Below are 26,319 nucleotides of genomic sequence, written 5' to 3'. Positions count from 1 at the left end.
ACCCTAGCCATGGTGTCACCCAAGAGGGCAGATGGGGTTTCAGTTTAACATCTCAACTGAGAAAGATGGCACCTCAGACAGTGCAGCGCTCCCCTCAGCACTGCACTGGGGAGGCGCCGTGCCTGGATTATGTGCTCAAGTCTCACGAGTGCTGTCTCGAGCCCTGTCTCGAGCCCGCGAGCTTCCGACTCAGAGGGGAGCGCGCTGCCCACTGAGCCATGACTGGCACTAGCCTCGGTAGCAATTTCCATGGCGTTGGCGGCACTGGGCTTTTTTTTTTAAATTAAAGGGAGTGGGTTCAATTCAAAGTGGTGGTGGGTAAGGGTTTCCAGGGAGGAAGCGGCAGACAAAAATAAAGATTGGGGGCCGCAGGTGGGCAGCCATTACCAAACGGCCGAGGGCATCACAAACCGGTCGCTCCCGTAACGATTCGCCTCGACGTTAATGGTGATTTCAAGAGGGTATGAAAGAAAGAAACTTAGATTTATATAGTGCTTTTTCACGACCGCCAGCCGTCTCAAAAGCGCTTTACAGCCAATGAAGTACTTTTGGAGCGTGGTCACTGTTGTAATGTAGGAAAAGTACATATGAGGCGAGAAAGGGGGCTTTTTTAAACTCATGCAATATTCACGAGGAAGGGAGGTGGAAAAAAAAAGATAGCGAGCCTGTGCTCCAATGAGGTGAAATTCCCGCGCAACATTCGAAGTTCCCGCCACATTGTTCCTTTCCTGGTAACTGCACATTTCCGCCTCAAAGTAGGAGTGCCCCCCCCACCCCCCTCCCCTCGGCTCGCCCACACGGTTCCTTCCCATTGAAGCTGCTGACTGAATTCTCAGGAATGCTAAGCAAATGGAATCTATCCCCATCATCGCACTGGTCAAGGCAAAAGGACAAGGAGTGGGTGCGAGCGACGCAAGACTTCCCGTCCGAGGTAACCGGCCTCAGGATCGAGAGCACCAGGGTCAGGTACAACATGCCCGATTCAGGCCAAACCTCCCTTCAACCCCATCCCCAACCATTTGTACAGTCTTCACCCCTGAATGCACTAGGGTGACTTTCCTGACGCTTTAGCCACCCTCCTTTCCGACCCCCCCCCCCCACAATTCCCACACGAGGCCCAATTCTACAGCCTCCAACTGATCAGGAAGAGGAAAGCCATCATCCCTTGACCTTGCACCTCCCACCCATGAGAGAGAGACTGGGGTGAGGGTTGCCCTCTGAGGCGAGATGGAATAGAAAGGGCCTGTAATTCATAGAAATTTACAGCACGGAGGGAGGCAATTTCGGCCAGAGTCTCGTTTCCAAAGCAATCACGCAGGCTTCGACTAAACATAAATATATATTTTGAGGAAATACTCCAGGAAAGCAAATAAAGGGCAGAGAGAGAGAGAGAGAGAGAGAGAGAGAGAGAGAGACCACGGAACATTGGACAAGTAATACTTCTTTTTATAAAAAAAAAGACACAGGGGAAAAAAAAAAAAGGATTGACTATCAGAACGGCCAACGCGACTCTACGGAGATTTTACGCGGCTCCTCATCCGGCAACATTGGTGGAACTTCTCGTTTTATCTTGTGTTAAGGTTGTTCCCCGTTGACCGGCGGGATCCTTATTTGAGGGGTTTGGCCACCAAAGCGTACGCAAGCTCGATCTCTTCGTCCTTGGGGCAGGTGTGGGCAAACTCTTCACAGTCATAAGCATTCTTCAGGTACCGCCAAATTCCTACGAACTGCTGAGGGATCTCAAAGGCTCGATACTTCCTGCACACCACCTGAGGGAGGGGAGGGAGGAGTTAATTATTATAAAGAAAAATATAAATATCTCCCTCAACACAATCTGCTAACATACAATTTTACAGATTCTAGAACTAGATTCTGGAAACTAGAACTAGGGGGCATAAGGGGTTGCCCATTTAAAACAGGGGTTAGGGTTAGGGTGCGGAGGGTCGTGAATCTTTGGAAATCCCTACCCCAGAGAGCTGTGGAGGCTGGGTCGCTGAATATATTTAAAGGTGGAGATCGACAGATTTTTGAATGTTGAGAGCAGGCAAGGGTTATGGAGAGCGGGCAGGGAAGGGGAGTTGAGGCCAAGATCAGATCAGCCATGATCTTACTGAATGGCGGAGCCCCTCACTCTGGTATCTCTCATTACCCTTTGGTTTAGAAAGTGCCGCCTTACTTTGTATTCCCAAGTTACCCACTTTTTTTTTGGGCAAACTCCTCTAATCGCTTGAATTTTCACCCTTTCACCACAATAATCAATGTTCTCAATTCTATTCATATACTTCAACTGGATTGCCTCAAACCCGCACTAGTTTTAGTAGAAAGATACCAGGGGGCGAAGGACTTGAGTTATGAGGAGAACCACCCCAGTTTCTCCTTAGAGCAGAGAAGGTTACACGGAGATTCAGTAGAGGCGTACAAAAGCATGAAGGGTTTCAATAAGAGTAAGTAAGGAGAAATTGTTTCCGCTAGCAAGAGGGACAGTAACAGATTGAAGACTATTGGCAGGCGAGATGTGGAGAAGTTATTTTACACAGCGAGTTATGATGATTTCACCCCGAGTGATAGAATTAGATTCAACAATAACTTTCAGGAGAGAATGGGATAAATACTTGAAAAGTGGAAAAATTTGCAGGGCGATGTGGAAAGAACGGGTGTGGGGTGGGGGATGGGTTAGAGTGGGACTAATAGGACAGCCGAACGGCCTCTTTGGTGTTGTATAATTCTACAAGAGGGAAAGAAAGAAAGACTTGCATTTATATAGCGCCTTTCATGGCCACCAGATGCCTCAAAACACTTTACAGCCAATGAACTACTTTTGGAGTCTAGTGACTGTTGTAATGTTGGAAACACGGCAGCCAATTTGCACATAGCAAGCTCCCACAAACAGCAGCGTGATAATGACCAGATCATCTCTTTTTGTTATGTTGATAGAGGTATAAATATTGGGCCAGGACACCGAGAATAACTCCCCTGCTCTTCTTCGAAATAGTGCCACGGGATCTTTTACATCTCCCCAAGAGGGCAGATGGGGCCTCGAATTAACGTCTCATCTAAAAGACGGTACCTCCGATAGTGCAGCACTCCCTCAGCACTGCACTGGAGTGTCAGCCTAGATTTGTGCGCTCAAGTTCCTGGAGTGCGACTTGAACCCACAACCATCTGACTCAGAGGCAACTGAACCACGGAACACCAAAAAGCTCAACTACTTTCATCATAAGGTTCCAGTTCTCGACGCCATTAAAAATAAAATGGCAGTTTTTACCTGGACAATGTGGAGTTTGGGCAACAGGTTGCAGTCAGCCAGGGTCAGCTCATTCCCGTCCAGGAACTTCCTGCCGGACACCGTGATATCCTCAGTGCTGTTCTCGTCGATCTCCTCGGGTACAGGTGTGTTGAGAAACTCGTCCAGCTTCAACAGGGATTTCACGAGAGCCTTCTCCAATGCTGAGGGAGAGAATAGCTAGTATTTATAGAGCGTCTTGAAGGAGGAAAGAGAGATAGAGAGGCAGAGAGGTTTAGGGAGGGAATTCCAAAGTTCAGGGCCTAGGCAACAGAAGGTACGGCCACCAATAGTGGAGCGATTATAATCAGGGATGCTCAAAAGGCCAGAATTTGTGGAGTGCAGATATCACGGGGGTGGTAGTGGTGGGGGCGGGGGGGGCTTGAGGAGATTACAGAGATAGGGAGGAGTGAGGCCATGGACGGATTTGAAATCAAGGCTGAGAGTTTTGAAATCGAGGCATTGCTTGACCAGAAGTCAATGTCGGTCAGCGAGCAGAGATGACGGGTGAGCAGGACTTGGTGCGAGTTGGCAGCTGAGTTTTGGATCACCTCTATTTTGCGCAAGGTAGAATGTGGGAGTGTGTTGGAATAGTCAAGTCTTGCAGGTAGTAAAGGCATGGTTGAGAGCTTCAGCAGCAGATAAGCTGAGGCATGGGTGGAGACGGGTGATGTTATGGAAGTGGAAAGAAGAATCACTCGAGAGACGGTCGGACACTGCACAGTGTCAGCCGCGGCTCAATGGGTAGCCACTCGCGCCTCAGAGTCCGAAAGTCACGAGTTCAAATCCCGCTATAGGGACTGGCGCACAAAAATCTAGGCTGACACTCCGGTGCAGTACTGAGGGAGTGCGGCACTTTTGGATGAGACATTAAACAGAGGCCCCGCATGCCCTCTCAGATGAACGTAAAGGATCCCATGGCACTACTTCGAAGAAGAGCAGGGAGAGTTCTCCATGGTGTCCTGGGCCAATATTTATCCCTCAATCAACATAAAAAAAAAAAAGAGATTATCTGGTCATTATCACATTGCTGTTTGTGGGAGCTTGCTGTGCGCAAATTGACTGCCCACTTTTCCCACATTACAACAGTGACTACAATTAAACAATGAATTGGCCTAATTGTCATGGTGCAAGGGGAGCCATTAAGAAAAATGCACTCGAGCTGAATTTGAAAAACAGGAGCCAAGAATTTCTTTTTAGACTTTAGGGAAGCTATGAATGCAGTGAGAGCTTTTGACGAGAGTTTGACGAGAGTTTGCCAAGGTTGATGGGAGGAAATGTGGAGTGGGGGGTGGGGAGCTGGGGAGGGAGGGTGGTGTGAAAGGGGGTCGGGTAAAAGTGTCAGGAAAATTCAAAGTGAATGGAAACCTAATGTAGGACCACAAACTGGTATCGCAGAGAGTCAGAAGATGGACGGGTCCCTGCTCAGAGCGAGTTCAACCCAGGGGTCGACACCGCAATTTGGGTGCAATTGTAACCTAACCCCGCCTGTCAGGAAGCTGAGTGGATTGAGTGCAAGGCTGGGTTAACGCGTTGCCACTCGATTTCACTCTCCGTAGCAGAGAGTAATATCGGGCGGGGATGTAAAACCGATCGCACGGGACTCCCACCAGATGAGCCAGGTTAAAATCACCCCTATAGATCTCTGGGGAGGGGTGTCAGGCTGCAAAGGCAACGTGCAAGGAGGAACCAACATCAGACCATACATACACTCACTTGTGCGCACACATACATGGTCACTCAGCCTCTAAATAAAGTGGGTGAGTTGGTGCCTAGTTTGGCCGGGGGGGGGGGGGGGGGGGAGAGAGAGAGAAAGAGTGAGAGAAAAGAATCAAGCTCCATTACTTCAGATATGGCTCCTCTTTCCTCCCCCCCCCCACCGGTTGACAGATTGCCCAGTGACAGCCACACTCAGGAAAAATAAAGTCACTTTGGCAAGGCAACAAAGGGCTGTCAAACGAGAAGGAATGAAACAGAACGGCCAAAGAGGAAGAGAAGAGCTTCTGTTCCACTCAGTAATCCGGCCCCAACTGGAGTGCTGTGTTCAATTCTGGGCACCGCACTTTAGGAAGGCTGGGAAGGCCTTAAGCCAGGGCGCAGAAGAGATTTACGAGAATGGTTCCAGGGATGAGGGACTTCAGTTACGTGGATAGACTGGAGAAGCTGGGGTTGTTCTCCTTAGAGCAGCGAAGAGTGAGAGGAGATTTGATAGTGTTGTTCAAAATCATGGGGTCCAGGCAGGGTAGCTAGGGAGAACCCGTCCCCCTTGACGCAAGGGTGGAAAACCAGAGGACACAGATTTAAGGTGATTGGCAAAAGAACCAAAAGCGACACGAGGGGAAACTTTTTTATGCAGCGAGTGGTTCGGATCTGGAATGCACTGCCTGAGGGGGTGGTGGAGGCAGACTTAATCATGGTTTTCCAAAAAGGGAATTTGATAAGTATCTGAAGGAAATACATTTTTGCAGGTCTACGGGGAAAGGGCGGGGGAGTGGTACTAGCTAAGGTGCTCTTGCAGAGCCGGCATGGGTTCGACGGGCCGAATGGCTTCCTTCTATGCTGTAACCATTCTATGACTTCACCAACTCTTAACACCCACATCTGAAGCCCGAATAGCAGCACTGGAATGAACTTCACCACAACTCACTCAGAACGAGCTGCTCCCAGCTCATTAAACATAAACAAGAAACAGGCCCAGCTAGTTTCCATTCTCAAAGGAGTTCGAAAAGGCAAGTCATATATGTGGCAATTATTCAGTCTGTTCTTCATGCCAGCTCATCATTCCACGAACTTCACCCAGAACTCCAAGTATGACAGCACAGAAACAGGCCATTCAGTTACCAATAGGTCCCCGCCAGTGGTTATGCTCCACATGAGCCTCATCCCAGCTTTCTTCAACTCATCCGAGCAGTGTATCCTTCTATTCCTTCCTCCCTCATTTGCTTATCTAGCTTCCCCTTGCATGCATCTAAACTATTTTCCTCAACCATTTCTTGTGGTACAGCGTTCCACCTATTCCAATCAATCCAAGTTCATAACACGCACCAAGTCCTGCTCACCCACTGTGCTCGCCGACCTACATTGGCTCCCGGTTAAGCAACGCCTCGACTTCAAAATTCTCATCCTTGTTTTCAAATCACTGCGTGGTCCCTTTTTAAAAAAAAATTCATTCACAGGATGTGGGCATTGCTGGCAAAGCCAGCATCTATTGCCCATCCCTCATTGCCTTCGAGAAGGCGGTGGTGAGCTGCCGCAGGCCGTGTGGTGAAGTGGCTTTGTCGTAGTGGTTTGGTGCAAATGAGTGGCTTGCTAGGCCAATTCAAAGGGCAGTTAGGAGCCAACCAGATCTGGAGTCACATATGGGCCGGACCAGGTAAGGATGACAGAGTTCCTTCCCAAAGGACATTGGTTAACCAGATGGGTTTTTACGACGATCCGGTAGTTTCACGGTCACCATTACTGACACCCAGCTTTGATATCCCAGATTTATTTAATTAACTAAATTTAAATTCCCCAGCTGCCATGGTGGGATTTGAACTCACGTCTCCGAATCATTGATAGTTCAGTAACATAACCGCTATGCTACCGTTCCTTCCCGATCTCTAATCTCCTCCGAGATCTCTGTGCTCCTCCAATTCTGGTCTCTCCAGCATCCCCAATTTTAAATCGCTCCACCATTGGTGCCCATGCCTTCAGCTTCCTTGGCCCCAAGCTCTGGAATCCGCTCCCTAAATCTCTTCCCCTCTCTTTAAGTCACTCATTAAAACCTACCTTTTTGACCAAGTTTTTGTCCCAATATCTCGTCCTGCTGCTGCTCACTGACAAGTTTTATTTCAGAACGGTCCGGTCACGCACCTTAGGATGCTTTAGTACATTAAAGGCGTTAAAGCCCATCTGGTTCACTAATGTCCTTTGGGAAGGAAATCGGTCGACCTTACCTGGTGCGGCCCACGTGACTCCAGATGTGGTTGGCTCTTAACTGCCCTCTGAATTGGCCTAGCAAGCCACGACGACAAAACCACTTCACCGCACGGACTGCAGCGGCTCAAGAAGACGGCTCACCACACCTTATCAACGGCAATTAGGGATGGGCAATAGATGCTGGCTTTGCCAGCGACGCCCACATCTGTGAATGATTTTTTTTTTATTTAAAGGGGCCACGAAGGGAATTGAAAACCAGGATGAGAATTTTGAAATCGAGGCGTTGCTTAACCGGGAGCAAGCAAGTTGCTACTAAATACGGGATCCTGGGCTTTAGAAATAGGAGGCATAGAGTACAACAGTAAGGAAGTTACGCTAATCCTTTCTAAAATCACTTGTTGGGCCTGAGCTGGAGTATTGTGTCCAATTCTGGGCACCGCACTTTAGACACATAGAAGAAACATAGAAATCTAACAGTGCAGAAGGAGGCCATTTCGGCCCATCGTGTCCACGCCGGCTGACAAAGCTGCACACCCTCAGTCAGCAGCCCTGAAGGTTACATATAAACCTATGAACAATGGCGGACGGGTAAAGAGCACCCGGTCCAACCAGTCCGCCCCACACAACTGAGATATCCCATATATCGCAACACTTTAGGATAAAAACAGAAAATGCTGGAAATCTCAGCAGGTCAGGCAGCATCTGTGGAGAGAGAAACAGAGTTAACGTTTCGGGTCAACGACCCTTTGTCAGACATGGAGTGTGTTCGAAGAGAACAGATTCTTAACAAGCACTGAAAGGGGGAGGGGAAGAATGAACAAAAGGGAAGGTCTGTGATAGGGTGGAAGGCAGGAAAGATGAGAGACACAAAAGGGATGATGGGCCGAATTCAAATGATAACGCCACTCCAGTTCTGAGGAAGGGTCATCGACCTGAAACGTTAACTCTGCTTCCTCTCCACAGATGCTGCCTGACCCGCTGAGATTTCCAGCATTTTCTGCTTTCATTCTAGATTCCAACATCTGCAGTATTTTGCTTTTGTATTTTTTTTAAAAAACTTTAGGAGGGACGTCGAGGCCTTGGAGGAGCAGATTTGCCAGAATGGTACCAGGGATGAGCGACTTCAGTTCTGTGGAGAGACTGGAGAAGCTGGGGTTGTTCTCCCTAGAACAGAGAAGGGTTAAGGGGAGATTTAATACGTGGTGTTAAAAACTATGTTTGCTATTGAGGGAGTAAAATAAGAAACTGTTGCCACTGGCAGGAGGGCTCTTATCTAGCAGACACAGGTTTAAAATAATTGGCGACGAGCCAGAGGGGAATTGGAGATTTAAAAATGTTTTTTTTTAACGCAGCAAGTTATTGCAATCTGGAATGCACTGCCTGAAAGGGTGAAGCTGTTTCAATAGAAATGTTCCAAAACAGGAATTGGATAAATACATGAAAAGGAGAAATCTGCAGGGCTACGGGGAAAGGGCAGGGAGTAGTGGGACTGATTGGACAGCTCTTTCAGAGACACGATGGGCCAAATGGCCTCCTCCTGTGCTCCATGATTCTGAAAATTAGTCATTCCCCCCCCCCCCCCCCCCCACCACGGATTCCAGCAGGAAGGCCGCGGATTCAATTCCTTGAGGCTGAGTGAACTGCTCTTAGCCGGGACCACTGCAAGGGAGGATCCTGATCTCTATTCCAGTGACCCTTGAATATTGGACAAGGATTGCTCGGACACCGGCCCCTCTCCTCCCCCGCCCACCGATGAGCCTACCAACAGTCACCAGCTAGGCCGACCTCTGAAGCATGACCACCAGAGAAAGGGATGTGCGTGCGGAGCCTTGAAGCAGTCAACGCACTCCTGGGGGTGGGTGGGGGAAGAGAGTTGGTCACGGGTAACCCACAGAAAGAAGACATGCGTCCTTTTTTTTTTTAAAAAAAAAAGAATTGAGCAACAGTGCGGTACTGCACCAAGATAAACCCTGCTCCATGGCCCCACCTGGTGGGCTGTACCCCTCGATTACGTTGCCTTCAATTTTCACTCAAAAGAATCAACTTGCATTTCTACAGCACCTTGCATGACCACCTGATGCCCCAAAGCACTTTACAGCAAGTGAAGTACTTGTCCAGTGTTGTAAAGTTGGAAAAGCAGCAGCCAATTTGCGCACAGCAAGCTCCCACAAACCGCAGTGAGATAATAATGTTGGTTGAGGGATAAATATTGGCCAGCACACTGGGGTTAACTCCCCTGTTGTTCTTCAAAATAGTGCCGTGGGATCTTAATGTCTCAACCAAAAGATGGCACCCCCCCGACAGTGCAGCGCTCCCTCTGTACTTAACACAAGAACATAAGAATTAGGAACAGGAGTAGGCCATCTAGCCCCTCGAGCCTGCTCCGCCATTCAACAAGATCATGGCTGATCTGGCCGTGGACTCAGCTCCACTTACCCGCCCGCTCCCCGTAACCCTTAATTCCCTTATTGGTTAAAAATCTATCTATCTGTGATTTGAATACATTCAATGAGCTAGCCTCAACTGCTTCCTTGGGCAGAGAATTCCACAGATTCACAACCCTCTGGGAGAAGAAATTCCTTCTCAACTCGGTTTTAAATTGGCTCCCTCATATTTGAGGCTGTGCCCCCTAGTTCTAGTCTCCCCGACCAGTGGAAACAATCTCTCTGCCTCTATCTTGTCCATCCCTTTCATTATTTTAAATGTTTCTATAAGATCACCCCTCATCCTTCTGAACTCCAACGAGTAACGACCCAGTCTACTCAATCTATCATCATAAGGTAACCCCCTCATCTCCGGAATCAGCCTAGTGAATCGTCTCTGTACCCCCTCCAAAGCTAGTATATCATTCCTTAAGTAAGGTGACCAAAACTGCACGCAGTACTCCAGGTGCGACCTCACCAATACCCTGTACAGTTGCAGCAGGACCTCCCTGCTCTTGTACTCCATCCCTCTCGCAATGAAGGCCAACATTCCATTCGCCTTCCTGATTACCTGCTGCACCTGCAAACTAACTTTTTGGGATTCATGCACAAGGACCCCCAGGTCCCTCTGCACTGCAGCATGTTGTAATTTTTCCCCATTCAAATAATATTCACTTTTACTGTGTTTTTTTCCCCAAGGTGGATGAGCTCACACTTTCCGACATTGTATTCCATCTGCCAAACCTTAGCCCATTCGCTTAACCTATCTAAATCTCTTTGCAGCCTGTGTCCTCTACACAACCCACTTTCCCACTAATCTTTGTGTCATCTGCAAATTTTGTTACACTACACTCTGTCCCCTCTTCCAGATCATCTATGTATATTGTAAACAGTTGTGGTCCCAGCACCGATCCCTGTGGCACACCACTAACCACCGATTACCAACCTGAAAAGGACCCATTTATCCCGACTCTCTGCTTTCTGTTAGCCAGCCAATTCTCTATCCATGCTAATACATTTCCTCTGACTCCGCGAACCTTTACCTTCTGCAGTGGCCTTTTGTGTGGCACCTTATCGAATGCCTTTTGGAAATCTTAATACACCACATCCATCGGTACACCTCTATCCACCATGTTCGTTATATCCTCAAAGAATTCCAGTAAATTAGTTAAACATGATTTCCCCTTCATGAATCCATGTTGCGTTTAGGAGTGGCTCAATCTGTTGACACGATGACCCAATCTCAATTCCGTCCCACTCCCCAGTCCTGCCGAGTTCCATCAGGGGCTGCTCCCCAAGAGAAAAACAATTTTTGTGCTCAAATCTCTGGAGCAGGACCCATGGCCGACATCTGTGTGGGCCATTGGCAGGATAGGCACACTAACCTGTGTTCTCGCTCAGGCCAACATCCCCAACAATGAAGCACTGACCACACTTGATCTGCTGGACCAGCCACATCGCCCGCATACCCGACACAAGATTCCCAAAGCAAGCGCTCTACTCGGAGCTCCGATACGGCAAACGAGCCCCAGGTGGGCCGAGGAAACCCTCAAAGCCTCCTTGAAAACAACGTAACATCCCCACCGACACCTGGGAATCCCTGGCCCAAAACCGCCTAAAGTGGAAGAAAAGCATCCGGGAAGGCGCCGAACACCTCTAGTCTCTTCGCCGAGAGCAAGCTGAAGCCAAACGTGAGGCAAACCAGGCTCACCACCCATCCGTTCCTTCAAACAGCATCTGCCCCACCGGTGAGAGACTGTAGGTCCTGCATTGGACTCTCCAGTCACCTCAGAACTCATTTCTAGGGTGGAATCAAGTCATCCTCGACTCCGAGGGACTGCCCATGATGATGGCCGACACCTAAACGGTAGGGAGAGTCCCCTTTGCCAATAGGAAGGCTCGATCTGCTGACACAATGAACCAATCCCAATCCCAATCCCGCCCCACTCCCAGTCCTGCCGAGTTCCAACAGAGGCTGCGCTCCCCAAGAGAAAACCGATCCACTTACTGTCATTCATGCCGGGATTGGAGTTCTTGATGTAGGCCGAAAACTTGGAGAAGACATTACTCCCGGCAGCGTTGGAGTCTGGGTTCCTTGCTGCAAGTCGTGGATATCTTAAAATAAAAAAAAACACATTAGAAACAGGGAGGGTGGGGACGGGGGGGTGAAAATGAGTGGAGTGAGGGCACGTGACTGGAGGTCACGGGGTACCAATTCTGGGCCTGTCCAGTTAAGGGTCACAGGTTGGGGTTCAGAAGCTTTTCTCCGTCACTAGTCCAGGGGTTGATGTATGGCCTCCCAGCTGGCATCACTTAACTAGACACCAAGGCATCGAACTGGAGGCCCTGCAGTCTCAGCTGTGGACTGGGTAGAGGTTTTTTTTTTTTTTTTTTACTTATTTGTTCCTGGGTGGCCAGCATTTATTGCCCATCCCCAATTGCCCTCGAGAAGGTGGTGGTGAGCCTGAGTGTGTGTGTTTGGGCAACTGAGTCAACCACATTGCTGTGGGTCTGGAGTCACATCTAGGCCAGACCGGGTAAGGATGGCAGATTTCTTTCTCTTAAAGGACAGATGGGTTTTTAACAACAATCCGGTAGTTTCATGGTCAACATTACTGACATTAACCTTTTTTGCAGATTTATGAGGGGAGTGGAGAAACAGAGGGACCTTGGAGTGCATGTCCACAGAGCCTTAAAGGTAGCAGGCCAGTTAGACAAGGTGGTTAAGGCGGCATACAGAAAGCTTTCCTTTATCAGCCGAGGCATAGAATACAAGAGCAGGGAAGTTATGCTGGAACTGTATACAGCACTAGTTAGACCACAGCTGGAGCACTGCGTGCAGTTCTGGTCACCACATTACAGGAAAGATGTGATTGCGCTACAGAGAGTACAGAGGAGATTTACGAGGATGTTGCCAGGACTGGAGAATTTTAGCTACGAGTGTTGGAGCGGATTTTTGGACATATACTTGACTAGTATACGGGACCAAACATTTTTGTTTTTATTTTCCCCTTTAATGAATTTTGTAAGGGACAATACTGATGCATTATGCTTTATATTAAAAAAAAACACAGTTAGACTTCAAGGTATGCTGGCCTTGAGTTATGGAGATAGGAAAGTGAAATAATGAACGACTGGAGAGATAAGTGCTGGGTATGTTTGTTTATACCGGTGCCAAAAGGCCTGCACTTGTTTATAATGCCCTGTCACAATGCAGGCTGGTTTATATCAAGAGCTCAGCCTTGGATAGTAAAAGCTTTGTAAACCTTGTAATGCGATGATTAGACTTAAGGACTAGTGCTAAAGCATGTGATGTAAAGTGATGTAATTTGTAAGATAAAAGAACCTCACTGGAGATACCAATTTGAGAAGTGGTTCAGAGACAGGGGTCCCTAACACTTCTCCCAAAGCTTTGTCTCTGATTTAATAAACCTCTTTATATATTATACAGTCTCGGAAATATTTTTCCACAACAATGAGGAAAGATTGGATAGGCTGGGTTGGTTTTCTTTGGAACAGGAGGAGGCTGTGGGGAGGTTTAATTGAGGTGTATAAAATAATGAGGAGCTGAAATCGAGTGGATAGGAAGGACCGACTTCCATTAGCAGAGGGATCAGTAACCAGGGGACATAGATTTAAATGTTAGTAGAAGGATTAGAGTGGAGATGAGGGAAAATTCCTTCACCCAGAGGGTGGTGAGGGTCTGGAACTCACTGCCTGAAAGGGTGGGAGGCGCAGAAACCCTCACCACATTTAAAAAATACTTGGATGCACACTTAGAGAGGCGTGATCTACAGGGCTACGGACCTAGTACTGGAAGGTGGGATTAGGCTGGGTTGGTCTTTTTCGACCGGCACGTACAAGATGGGCCGAAATAGCCTCCTTCTGTGTCGGAATTTTTCTATGATTCCATGATTTAACTGAATTTAAATTCCCCCAGCTGCCGTGGTGGGGTTTGAACTCGTGTCTCTGGATTAGCAGTTCAGTAACATTACCACTATGCTACCATACACATGGTGGTGAAAAAACTACTGAAAAGAAGTGCAGGGATTTCTCCCGAAGTCCTGTCCAACATTCCCGACTCAGTACAATCGTCAAAGACGGCTGCACGCCAAACAGAAACCGAAGGTGCAAAACTTTAAGGGACGACACCCTGCCCACGTGACGCAGTAATCCACCGACCTTCGAAACACCGTCAGGAGCTCGGGCGGGTAAAGGAGGTAGACTAGGAAGAGTTGGGAGGTTAGGACTTGGGGATTGGGGGGGGCACACATTGGGGAAAGGGTGCCAGGGACCGGGGTTTTTTGGGGGGGGGGGGGGAGGTGGGGAGCAGCAGAGGGTAGGCGACTTGGGAATAGGGGCTCAGGAGATTGGGACTCAGGGGGAGAAAGAAAGAGAGAGTGGGGCAGACTGGGGGTCAGATAGAGGGAACCGGGAGAATGATTGTCAGGTAGAGGGAGAATGAGGGATGAGGAGAGGCAGATTGGGGAGTGGGGTTTGCAAGAGCGAGATGGTGACGAGTCAGTGATGGTTGGGGCTCGAATGGGTGGGGGGGGGGGGTGAAAGAGAGACAGGCAGATTGGGGAATGGGGGTGGGTATGGGGCCCTGCATTTCCTGTTAGGAGCAGCAGCATCTTGGTGAGAGGCAGTGGCACAGAGAGAGGGACATCTAGTTTGGGGGCGAGTGAAATCTGGGGACCTTGCTGTGGGTATACAGTGCAAGATTCTTTCTACTGGTAGGCAAATGGGGAACAAAGCGAGAGGGACAGAGGATTCTCTCCGCGCAGAGGGGAGCTGCATGCTCTGACTTTAGATATCAAACTCCAATACATGGTGCAGGAGGATCAGATACATGCCGGACGGGTCCCCTAATAGAGCCGGTGGGGGGGGGGGGGGGGGGGGGAAAAAAGAGGAGAATGTAGAATCATAGAATGGTTACAGAACAGAGGGGGTCGTTCGGCCAGTCAAGCCCGTGCCAGCTCTCTGCAAGAGCACCTCAGCTAGTCCCACTCCCTCGCCCTACATCAATTTTTTTTTCCTTCGGGTACTTATCTAACTCCCTTTTGAAAGCCAGAATTGAGTCTGCCTCCACCACCCTCTCAGGCAGCGCATTCCAGATCCTAACCACTCGCTGCGTTAAAAAGTTTATCCTCATGTCGCCTTTGGTTCTTCTGCCAATCACCTTAAATCTGTGTCCTCTGGTTCTCGACCCTTCCACCAATGGGAACAGTTTCTCGCTAGCTACTCTGTCAAGGCTCCTCATGATTTTGAGCACTTCTGAATACCCTCTTTAAAGGCCTTCACATCCTTCTTGAAGTGCAGTGCCTAGGGTTACGGACCTATAGCTGGAAAGTGGGATTAGGCTGGATAGCCTCTTTGTTGGCTAGCATGGAGACGATGGGCCGAAATGGCCTCCTTCCGTGCTATAAACTTCTATGGTTATATGATTCTGTCAAATCTCTTCTCACTCGTCTCTGCTCCAAGGAGAACAATCCCAGCCTCTCCAGTCTATCCACATAACTGAAGCCCCTCATCCCTGGAACCATTCTTGAAAATATTTTCTGCACCCTCTCCAAGGCCTTCACATCCTTCCTAAAGTGCGGTGCCCAGAATTGGACACAATACTCCAGTTGAGGCCAAAACTGTGTTTTATACAGGATCATCATAACTTCCTTGCTGTCGTACTCGACGCCTCTATTTATGAAGCCCAGGATCCCGTATGCTTTCTGTATTGTTACGCACGTACTTGGGAGGGCAGAGGTTCTCCTCCAGAAATTCCTCGATTTTGTTGGTGTCTGTCTTCACTTCATTCTCGTAGAGTAGAAACGGCGGCTGAGCGCCAGGAGCCAAATCCTCCAGGACTTTGTTCTCAAATTTCCTAAATCCGGGAGCGAAGGGGGAAAAAAAACCAAAAACGATCTTGGGTTAAATAGCGAGTACAACATTTCAGGAGACCGGTTCACTGGTCAATTCAACCAGCGAGACATTCACGCGAATCCAGCAGCGGTTGGGCTGAATGAGATTCCTTACATCCTCCGTAATATCAGCGGTCTCTGGCCCACCTCAGCTCATCCGTTGCTGAAACCCTCATCCACGCCTTTGTTGCCTCTAGACTTGACTTTTCCAAAAAACTCCTGGCTGGCCTCCCACATTCTACCCTACGTAAACTTATGATCCAAAACTCGGCAGCCCATGTCCTAACTCGCACCAAGTCCCGCTCACCCATCACCCACCGTGCTCGCCGACTGACATTGGCTCCCAGTTAAGTAACGCCTCAATTTCAAAATTCTCACCCTTGTTTTCAAATCCCTCCATGGCCTCGCCCCGCCCCTCCCCATCTCTGTTATCTCCTCCAGCCAACCCCCCCCCCCCCCCCCCCCCCCCATTCTGCCCTCCTGAGCATCCCCGATCGCTAAACCATCAGTGGCCGTGCCTTCAGCTGCCTGGGCCCCAAGCTCTGGAACTCCCTCCCTAAACCTCGAACTCCCTCCCTAAACCTCCCTACCCCCTTTAAGATGCTCCTTAAAACCTACCTCTTTGACCAAGCTTTTGGTCATCTGCCGTAATATTTCCTCATGTGGCTGGGATGTCAAACTTTGGTTGATAATCACGCCTCCGAAACGACTTGGGACATTGTACTGCGTCAAAGGCGCCGTATAAATATAAGTTGTTGCAAGCCACCAATTTAGCAGTTGTGCTCAAGAGGTCAGTGGAATGCAGGGGTAGGAAATGGGAAAAGGTTACATGTGTGCAGAAGGGAACGGTACTGTGGCCAAGGCCTGCAGCTGGGGCACAGTCAGGGCTGTCGAGCCCCAACCTTCCAGGATTGGCCTGGAGCCCCCGCCCCCCAAGGGATTAAAGACAGTGAATGATTGGGGCCACGTGATGGAGCCAGAGAGACTAGGAAAGTCCCAGGCTCCGGCCCGTGTGGTGCTGGAGGCTGGAGGCACACCCAATAGTAGTTGGACAATGGAAAAATAAACAAGCCCAATAAAGGAGTTCAAGTGCGTGACATTTCTTCTCATTCAACAAAATGACTTCATAATCTCCTCGCTACCTACGCGACACCGCGAATGATCCAGGGGTAAATTATGCTGGTGGATCTTGTGGCTTTAAACATGCTGATGGGGAGATGAGGTAGGGCGAGGGGAGCATAAACACCAGCATGGACCTGCTTCTGTGCTATTAAAATCACGGCCGCCATGCCATTCCGGAAGATCTCTCCACGAGGATAAGGCTTTTGAACCCACCCACCAGTCCCCACGTACGCCCCACTGACCTCTTCATGTCGACTGTGGTGACGTTGAATGTGACGCCCTTCAGCCAGAGGACCATAAAGAGCCGCTGAGAGAACGGACAGTTGCCGATGCTCTGCCCATCGCTGCCAGCCTGCGAGAGAAGGAGGAGGAGAGAGGACAAGTCAAGAGCAAGGTTCAATACCCGACCCCCTTGAACCGTGCCCTTTACCCCTCCAGTTATCAGCTCCCTCATTGGGTGCAGTTCCACAGTTCGGTACCTCAACCAAAAGCTCATCACACACACACACACACACACACACACACACACACACACACACGACAAGCTATTCAACCACAGAAGGCACCACAGGCAAGCCTGCTTCTATCCATTAATAGACACACACACACTTTCTGGCAGGGTCACGGGATAACAAACGATATCAGGAGCAAAGCTCCCTGGCTGCTTTCTCCTCCGTACTGAGAGTCGCTGCCTTGTCGGAGGGACAGTATCACCCACCCCCACTCTATTCGAGGGGACACTGTATCAGCTCTTCTGCAAGGGTGAGCTCTGATAAGCTCAAGGGTCCGAGTCATCCAAAACCCACCCTGTGATTGAGGTCTCCATGTGTTGGTCGTCAAGACTGAAGTAGATTCAAACCCAGTTGACAAGTACTCGAAGATAAAGGCCCTTTACATCAATACTTGGATATGCACTTCATAGAATCATAGAAATTTACAGCACAGAAAGAGGCCATTTTGGCCCATCGTGTCCGTGCCAGTCGACCAAAGGCTACCCAGCCTAATCCCACTTTCCAGCTCTTGGTCCGTAGCCCTATAGGTGACGGCACTTTAAGTGCACCTCCAAGTACTTTTTAAATGTGGTGAGGCTTTCTGCCTCTACCACCCTTTCAGGCAGTGAGTTCCAGACCCCCATCACCCTCTGGGTAAAGAAATTTCCCCTCATATCTCCCCTCAATTACTTTAAATCTATGCCCCCTGGTTGTTGACCCCTCTGCTAAGGGAAACAGGTCCTTCCCATCCACTCTATCCAGGCCCCTCATAATTTTATACAATCAGGTCTCCCCTCAGCCTCCTCTATTCCACTTGAAGTGTCTTTGTACACTGGGTGTCCTTGTACACGAATCACTGAAGGTTAACATGCAGGTACAGCAAGCAATTAAGAAAGCAAATGGTGTGTTGAGGTTTACTACAAGAGGATGAGTACAAGAGTAAAGATGTCTTACTGCAATTATATAGGGCCCTGGTGAGACCACACCTGGAGTATTGTGTACAGTTCTGGTCTCCTTATCCAAGGAAGGATATACTCGCCACAGAGGCAGTGCAACGAAGATTCACCAGGCTGATTCCTGGGATGGGGAGGGGGAATTGCCTTACGAGTAGAGATTGAGCAGACTACATCTATATTCTCGAGTTTAGAAGAATGACAGCCAGTTTCATTGAAACATACAAAATTCTTACAGGGCTCGACAAGGTAGATGCAGGGAGGATGTTTCCCCTGGCTGGGGAGTCTAGAACCGGGGGTCACAGTCTCAGAATAAGGGGTCGACCATTTAGGACTGAGATGAGGAGAAATTTCTTCACTCAGAGGGTGGTGAATCTTGGAATTCTCCACCCCAGAGGGCTGTGGAGGCTCAGTCATTGAGTATATTCAAGACAGATCGATAGATTTTTGGATAATAAGGGAATCAAGGGATATGGCGTCAGTGCGGGAAAGTTGAGTTGAGGTAGATCAGCTATGATCTTATTGAATGGTGGAGCAGGCTTGAGGGGCCGAATGGCCTACTCCTAATTTTATGTTCTTGAAGTGCCACAACCTACAGATCAAGAGGTGGAAAATGTGATTAGGCTGGGTAGCTCTTTTTCAGCCGGCACAGACATGATGGGCCGAACGGCCTCCCTCTGTGCCACAAGATTCTATGATTCTATGACCCTTCAACAATACGGAGTCATACAAAACAATTAAGTCCCAGGTTTGGTCTGCAGCTTGTGCTGGATTCACCGATCTCAGCCAATAGGGACACTAGAATTGGAAAAAGGAGAGACTTAAGCCCTCAACTAAACTGCTGCTCCCAATCCCTATCCACTGCCTCCTCCTGGAAAGGCATATGCACAAGGTCAAGCCTGGCCAACAAATACAAAATGTAATATAGTGCTCCACCTAGTGGACTGCTGAGGTAATGTAACTACATGTAAATACAATAAAATCACGTGACAAGGTCACCTGACAAGTTCCTGTCGAGCCATCTTGTATGAGCGTTTGTGATGTTGTAAAGAATATATCATGCAAAGAAAGGGAGAACTTGCATTTATATAGCACCTTTCATGACCTCAGGACTTTTCAAAGCATTTTACAACCAGCGAAGTACTTTTTGAAGTGTAGTCACTGTTGTAATGTAGGAAACCAGGCAGCCGATTTGCGCACAGCATGATTTTTTACATCTCCCTGTATTGGGAGTATCAACCTTGATTTTGTGCTCAAGTCTCTGGAGTGGGACTCGAACCTACAAACTTGTCGGGTGGACATAAAATATCCCATGGCACTATTTCGAAGAAGAGCAGGGGAGTTCTTCCTGGTGTCCTGGGCCAATATTTATCCTTCAACCAACATCACGAAGAAAAAAAATCATCTGGTCATTATCACATTGCTGTTTGTGGGATCTTGCTGTGAGAAAAAAATGGCTGCCACATTACAACAGTGACTACACTTCAAAATGTACTTCATGGCCTGCAAAGCTCTTCGGGGCGTCTTGAGGTCGTGATAGGCGCTATATAAACACAAGTTCTGTCTTTATGACAGAGGCGAGAGAGAGCTACCCAGACAGGGAGACAGGGAGACAGGGAGACAGGGAGACAGGGAGACAGGGAGACAGGGAGACAGGGAGACAGGGAGACAGGGAGACAGGGAGACAGGGAGACAGGGAGACAGGGAGACAGGGAGACAGGGAGACAGGGAGACAGGGAGACAGGGAGACAGGGAGACAGGGAGACAGGGAGACAGGGAGACAGGGAGACAGGGAGACAGGGAGACAGGGAGACAGGGAAAAAACATTCTGGTAGTTAGCAGAAAGGGCAGATGAGTAGTGAACGCCCTATGCTTTGAATGAGGCATTTCATTGCCCACGTAGAAGAGATCAGTTCAAGGTCCATTCCCTCCCACCCAGTGACTAACTATTAACGGATAGAGGCGATGGAGTAGGTAGATCAAAATTATCCAGTGACTCATTTCGGGTTACACCTCTTGCTGCAATAGCTTGACTCAAATCATTTACCAGTGGGTAGTGTGGTGAAGGGGTGGGGGGGGGGGGGAGAGGCAGGGCTGTACCAGCCAGTGCAGACTCCGTCGCAGACACCAAAGTCACATACACAGGAGGCGGCAGTGCAGTCCACCGCAGAGAGAGAATGCAGAAATGAAGCCCAGGGCGCGTGGGCAAACCAGTCCCACCCACCTGTTCCCGCGATGACTGTCTGTCCCACCTGTGACAGTCTGTGGTTCTCTTATTGGACGGTTCAGCCACCCAAGAACTCATGCTAAGAGTGGAAGCAAGTCTTCCTCGATTCTGAGGGACTGCCCATGATGATAGGCCTGCCACTAATTGATGCTTCGTAATATCTGCGCTCCTCCAATTCTGGCCTCTTGCGCATTCAATTTTCATCACCCCAGTATTGGCGGCTGCGCCTTCAGCTGCCTAGGCCCCAAGCTCTGGAATTCCCTCCCTAAACTTCTCCACCACTCTCTTTCCTCTTTTAAGACACTCCTTCAAACCTACCTCTTTGATGAAGCTTTTGATTATCTGCCCCAGTACCTCCTTGCGAGGCCGGGCAGGGGGTGGGGGGGTGGGCAGAGCGAGGCGGGGTGGGGTGGGGACGCGAGAATCTATGTATAGTGATTAAATTACTAGTCTAGTAATCCAGAGGCCTCGACTAATAAACTGGGAGACGCAAGTTCAAATCCCACTGCAGCAGCCTGGGGAATTTAAATTTAGTTAATTGAATAAATCTGTAATTTAAAAAAAAAACGGTATCAATAATAAAACTACCGTAACAACTCATCTGGTTCACTTGTGTCCTTTAAGAAAGCAAAACTGCCTTACCCAGTCTGGCCTATAAGTGACTCTAGAACCACAGCAATGTGGCCGACTCTGAAATGCCCTTTGAAATGGCCAAAAGTTGTGCCAAACCGCAACGACAAAGTCAGCAACGTGGGAGTACCTTCACCACACGGACTGCAGCGGTTCAAGGCGGCGGCTCACCACCACCTTCCCACGGTGCAATTAGAGATGGGCAAATAAATGCCGGCCTTGCCCGCGATGGCCACATCCGGGGAACGAACGGAGAGCTGTTGCAATGTGCCCGACAATGTCGGACACCTAGACTTTCGTGGAGTTGCTGAGCTACCGTTAAGTCTCTGCTTAAGTAAAATGAAGGGCGCTGACCTGGATTCCCTCCTGTTCAGAAATGGGATTCTTGGTTCTCCGACTAGGCCACAAATGAGGAGCGAAGCAAGAAGAAAAAGGGAGAGCAACACACAGGTCCCCATTTGTTGCAACACTGAAGCCAGAGAGTTAGAATTTGTCCCATCCAAAAGGAACCTTGGGCTGATTTCATAAAAATCTTACAACACAGGAGCCCAGTTGGTCCGTGACATTCCTAAGGCAGCGCATTCCAGATCACAGCAACTCGCTGTGTAAACAAACAAAAACTAAATTCTCCTCCTTATCTCCTGATATCATAAGAAATAGGAGCAGGAGTCAGCCCCTCGAGCGAGCTCCGCCATTCAACAAGATCGTGGTTGGTCTGATCATGGACTCAGCTCCACTTCCCCACCCGCTCCCCTCAACCCTTACTCCCAATATCCTTCAAAAATCTGTCTATCTCCACCTTAAATACATTTAACGAGCCACTCTCCACAGCTCCCTGGGGCAGAGAATTCCAATTCTTTTGCCAATTATTTTAAATTGGTATCTGCCGGTTTCTTGGGAAAACCCCAGTGCGTCAGTTACATGCAATTCCTTTCAAACTTTTCAAAAAACAAACCGCCCAATTTCCAGAAGGAGCAGTATGCTTTCAAACCAGTATTGGGGTTTAGAAGTAGCAGTGAATGGTTGTTTTTCCGACAGATGGAAGGTACACAGTGATATTCCTCAGGGGTCAGTACCAGGACCACTGCTTTTCTTGATATATATTAATGACTTGGATGTGAGTGTACAGGGCACAATTTCAAAATTTGAAGATAACACAAGTATAGTGAACAGTGAGGAGGATAGCGCTAGACTTCAAGAAGACAGAGACTGGCTGGTGGAATGGTGCGGACACGTGGCAGATGAAATTCAACGCAGAAAAGTGTGAACTGATACATTTTGGTAGAAAGAATGCGGAGATAAACTAAATGGTGCAATGGTGCATGAACAGAGAGACCTGGGGTAGGTGTGCACAAATCGTTGAAGGTGGCAGGGCAGTTTGAGAAAGCAGTTAAACTGGCTGAAGTGCTCTTGCAGAGAGCCAGCACGGGCTCGATGGCCACCTTCTGTGCTGTAACTATGATATCTGATAGTTATGACCCCTAGTTTTGGTCTGCCACACAAGTGGGAACATCATCTCTCGGTCTACCCGATTAAACCCGTATTGAGAGTCTGTCGTCGGTCTGCGCCATCCACTGCAAGGCTTTTGGTCGAGGTGGAGCGAGTGGGACTCTGCCAAAGGGGATGGTCACCTACCAGAACGAAGGGTTTACTGCAGCGTGAAGCTTTACAAGGATTCCAGTGCTATACACGGTGCCTTGGATGTGTTATACATGAGGTTATTGGATTTTCATAGGAAGAACAAACACTAGTTTAAAAACCCTGAAACCCAAATGTAACAAAGGGAGATTTAACAGTCACCTTGAACGGCTCTTGGTCACAGCTTCCCAGTTGTGAATTGTTTTTTGAGCCATCAGAACAATCTGAGGAGGTGGGCCACACCGCCCAGCTTTATTGCCTATGCCTAGTTGACCTTGCAGTCGTCCATCAAGAACAAGAAAGCTTGCATTTATACAGCGCCTTTCACTCCCTCAGGATGTCCCAAAGCACTTGACAGCCAATGAACTACTTTTTGAAGTGTATTCACTGTTGTAATGTAGGAATTCAGCAGCCGATTTGCGCACAGCAAGCTCCCATCGCAGCAATATGATAATGACCAGATCACCTGTTTTAGTGATGTTGCTTGAGGGATAAATATTGGCCAGGACACCGGGGAGAACTCCCCCCTGCACTTCTTCCAAGTACCATGGAATCTTTTACATCCACCTGAGCGAGCAGACAGGGCCTCGCTTTAATGTCTCAGAAAAATGGCACCCGTTTCAAACATGCAGGTGCAGCAAGCGGTCAGTCATTGAAAGTTGGCATGCAGGTACAGCAGGCGGTGAAGGCAGCAAATGGCACGTTGGCCTTCATAGTGAGAGGATGTGAGTATAGGGTCAGGGAGGTCTTACTGCAGTACAGGGACTTGGTGAGGCCACACCTTGAATATTGTGCACAGTTTTGGTCTCCTAATCTGAGGAAGGACATTCTGGCTATTGAGGGAGTGCAGCAAAGGTTCACCAGACTGATTCCCGGGAAGGCTGGGCTGTCATATGACGAAAGACTGGATCGACTAGGCTTATATTCACTGGAATTTAGAAGAAGGAGGGGGGATCTCATAGAAAACATATAAAATTCTGGTGGGATTGGACAGGTTAGATGCAGGAAGAACGGTCCCGATGTTGGGGAAGCCCAGAACCAGGGGACACAGTCGAAGGATAAGGGGGTAAGCCATTTAGGACCGAGATGAGGAGAAACTTCTTCACTCGAGAGTTATCGGCATGTGGAATTCTCTACCACAGAAAGTTGTTGGGGCCAGTTCGTTAGCTATATATTCAAAAGGACGTTAGATGTGGCCCTTACGACTAAAGGGATCAAGGGGTATGGAGAGAAGGCGGGAGTGGGGTACTGAGGTTGCATGATCAGCCATGATCATATTGAATGGCGGTGCAGGTTCGAAGGGCCGAATGGCCTGCTCCTGCATCTATTTTCTATGTTTTTAATGATCAGATTGAATGGCGTTGCAGGCTCAAAGTGCCGAATGGCCTACTACTGTTCCTATTTCCCATATTTCCATCAGTACTGTACTTGAGCATCAACCTAGAATCTGTGGTCAAGTAGCTGGGGTGCAACTTGAACCCACAGCCTACTGATACAAAGGAGAGTGCGCTACCTACCGAGCCAGGGCTGATACTGCAGCCACAGTGCACTGGCATGGACTCCAGTGGCAAGGGCACTAATCAGGCAAACTGCTCTGTGCCAGACGGAGCCAAGCTTTGAGTGTCGTTGCGGCTGCACCCATCCAGGCAAGCAGCGAGTATTCCATCGCAATCCTGACTTGAGCCTTATGGATGGTGGAAAGACTTTGCGAGGCCATCCCTCTGCCCTGCCCTTTAGGCACCGTGTAGATAAAGACTGGTCCAGTTAGGTATCTGGTCAATGGTAACCATTCCCCCCACAACCAAGAAACGTTGATGGTTGGAGAAGTCAGCGATGGCCGTGCTATTGAATGTCCAGTTGAGCAGCAAGTATTACATCCCACTCCAGGGTACTTGCGCACAAAAATCTGAGGGAGCGCTGCACTTTCAGAGGTACCATCTTTCAGATGAGACTTTAAACCGAGGCCCCGTCTGCTCGCAGGTGGATGGAGAAGATCCCATAGCACTATTTCGAAGAAGAGCAGGGAAGTTATCCCCGGTGTCCTCATCAATATTTATCCCTCAATCAACATAACCAAAAAAAAACAGATTATTTGGTCATTATCACACTGCTTGGTGAGAGATTTCTTGTGCGCAAATTGGCTGATGAGTTTCCCACATTACAAGTGACGACACTCCAAAAAGTACTTCATTGGCTGTAAAGCGCTTAGAGACGTCCGGTGGCCGCGAAAGGCGCTATATAAATCCAAGTCTTTATTTCAAGGTGAAGATGGCTTTGCTGTCACTTGCTTGAGATGGTCATTATAACAACGACGACACTTCATAAAGTGCTTCATTTGCTGCAAAGCGCTATGGGACATCCCGAGGTCGTGAACAGCGCCATATAAATGCAGGCTCTTCCTTCACTGAACTTTGCAGCGATGGGTTTACATGTGGGCGGCCTGTTACCTCGCTTCAAAGAGAATCAAGAGTCAAGCCTGTAGTGTTGGACTGGAATCACCTGCGGGTCTGACCAGGTTGGGGGTGGGAAAAAAGAGACAGGCTCCCTCTCCCCGAGGGACATCAGTGAACCAGTTGGCACTTATGACGATCTGGAATTTCTGTCGGCCTTTCACAACTTGCTTTGTACTCACGACATAAGAACATAAGAAATAGGAGCAGGAGTAGGCCATACGGCCCCTCGAGCCTGCTCCGCCATTTAATACGATCATGGCTGATCCGATCATGGACTCAGGTCCACTTCCCCGCCCGCTCTCCATAACCCCTATTCCCTTATCGTTTAAGAAACTGCCTACTTCTATCTTAAATTTATTCAATCTCCCAGCTTCCACTGCTCTGAGGCAGTGAATTCCACAGATCCACAACCCTCAGAGGAAATTTCTCCTCATCTCAGTTTTAAATGACCTCTCGGGTTACTCAGCCAGCAACATATCATGCCACACCCGGCATCTTCTCCCACTGGTGTCAGCAGAGGCTCAGTGGGTAGCACGCTCGCCTCAGAGTCAGAAGATCGTGGGTTCAAGCTGCACGCCAGAGACTTGAGCACGTAATCCAGGCTGACACACCCCTGTGTCAGTGCTGAGGGAGCGCCGGACTGTCAGAGATGCTATTAAGGCAAGGACCCCGTCTGCTCTCTCGGGCGGATGTAAAAGATCCCGTGGCACTATTGTGAAGGAGAGCAGGAAATTTCTCCCCAGTGTCCTGGACAATATTAATCCTTGAACTCACATCTAAAGATTATCCAGTCATTATCACATTGCTGTTTGTGGGAGGTTGCCGTGCGTAAATTGGCTCCCACGTTTCCTACATTACAGCAGTGGCTACACTCCAAATTGGCTGCAAAGTACTTTGGGAAGTCCTGAGGTTGCGAAAGGCGCTGTATCAAAGTATGTTCTCTGGTTACAGTAACATAACCACTAGACTACCGTGCCCATCAGGAGCCGCGAGGAACATGCACGTGGATGTCACGCTCCCACTCGAAATGCACCACACTTTCCGAGACCAAGTGTTTCCTAATGTCTCTCCTGAATGGCCGGGCTCTGATTTTAAGGTCATGTCTGCTAGTCCGAGGCTCCCCACCAGTGTAAATGTTTCTCCCCATCTACCCTATCAGTTCCTTCAAAATCCTAAAACCCTCAAACAAATCATAAGAACATAAGAACAAAAGAATTAGGAACAGGAGTAGGCCATCTAGCCCTTCGAGCCTGCTCCGCCATT

General features: G+C 48.8%; 1 protein-coding gene across 1 annotated transcript in view; it reads right to left on the bottom strand.

Annotated features, from left to right (window-relative positions):
- Positions 1-1,430: 1,430 nt before the first annotated feature.
- LOC139229749 (chloride intracellular channel protein 1-like) overlaps positions 1,431-26,319 on the bottom strand; it is a 49,323-nt gene continuing 24,434 nt past the window's right edge. The window contains exons 2-6 of the mRNA XM_070861303.1: positions 16,907-17,016; positions 15,374-15,505; positions 11,636-11,742; positions 3,266-3,447; positions 1,431-1,769 (exon numbers count right to left, since the gene is read on the bottom strand). Of these exons, the coding sequence (XP_070717404.1) occupies positions 1,608-1,769; positions 3,266-3,447; positions 11,636-11,742; positions 15,374-15,505; positions 16,907-17,016 (693 nt within the window). The 3' untranslated portion in view covers positions 1,431-1,607. The remainder of the gene's footprint in view (positions 1,770-3,265; positions 3,448-11,635; positions 11,743-15,373; positions 15,506-16,906; positions 17,017-26,319) is intronic.

Source organism: Pristiophorus japonicus, chromosome 19 (assembly GCF_044704955.1).
Source record: "Pristiophorus japonicus isolate sPriJap1 chromosome 19, sPriJap1.hap1, whole genome shotgun sequence".
In the NCBI taxonomy this organism is placed as follows: Eukaryota; Metazoa; Chordata; class Chondrichthyes; family Pristiophoridae; genus Pristiophorus; species Pristiophorus japonicus.
The sequence above is the reverse complement of the archived record's forward strand: the minus strand, read 5'-3'. Positions and strand labels throughout refer to the sequence as shown.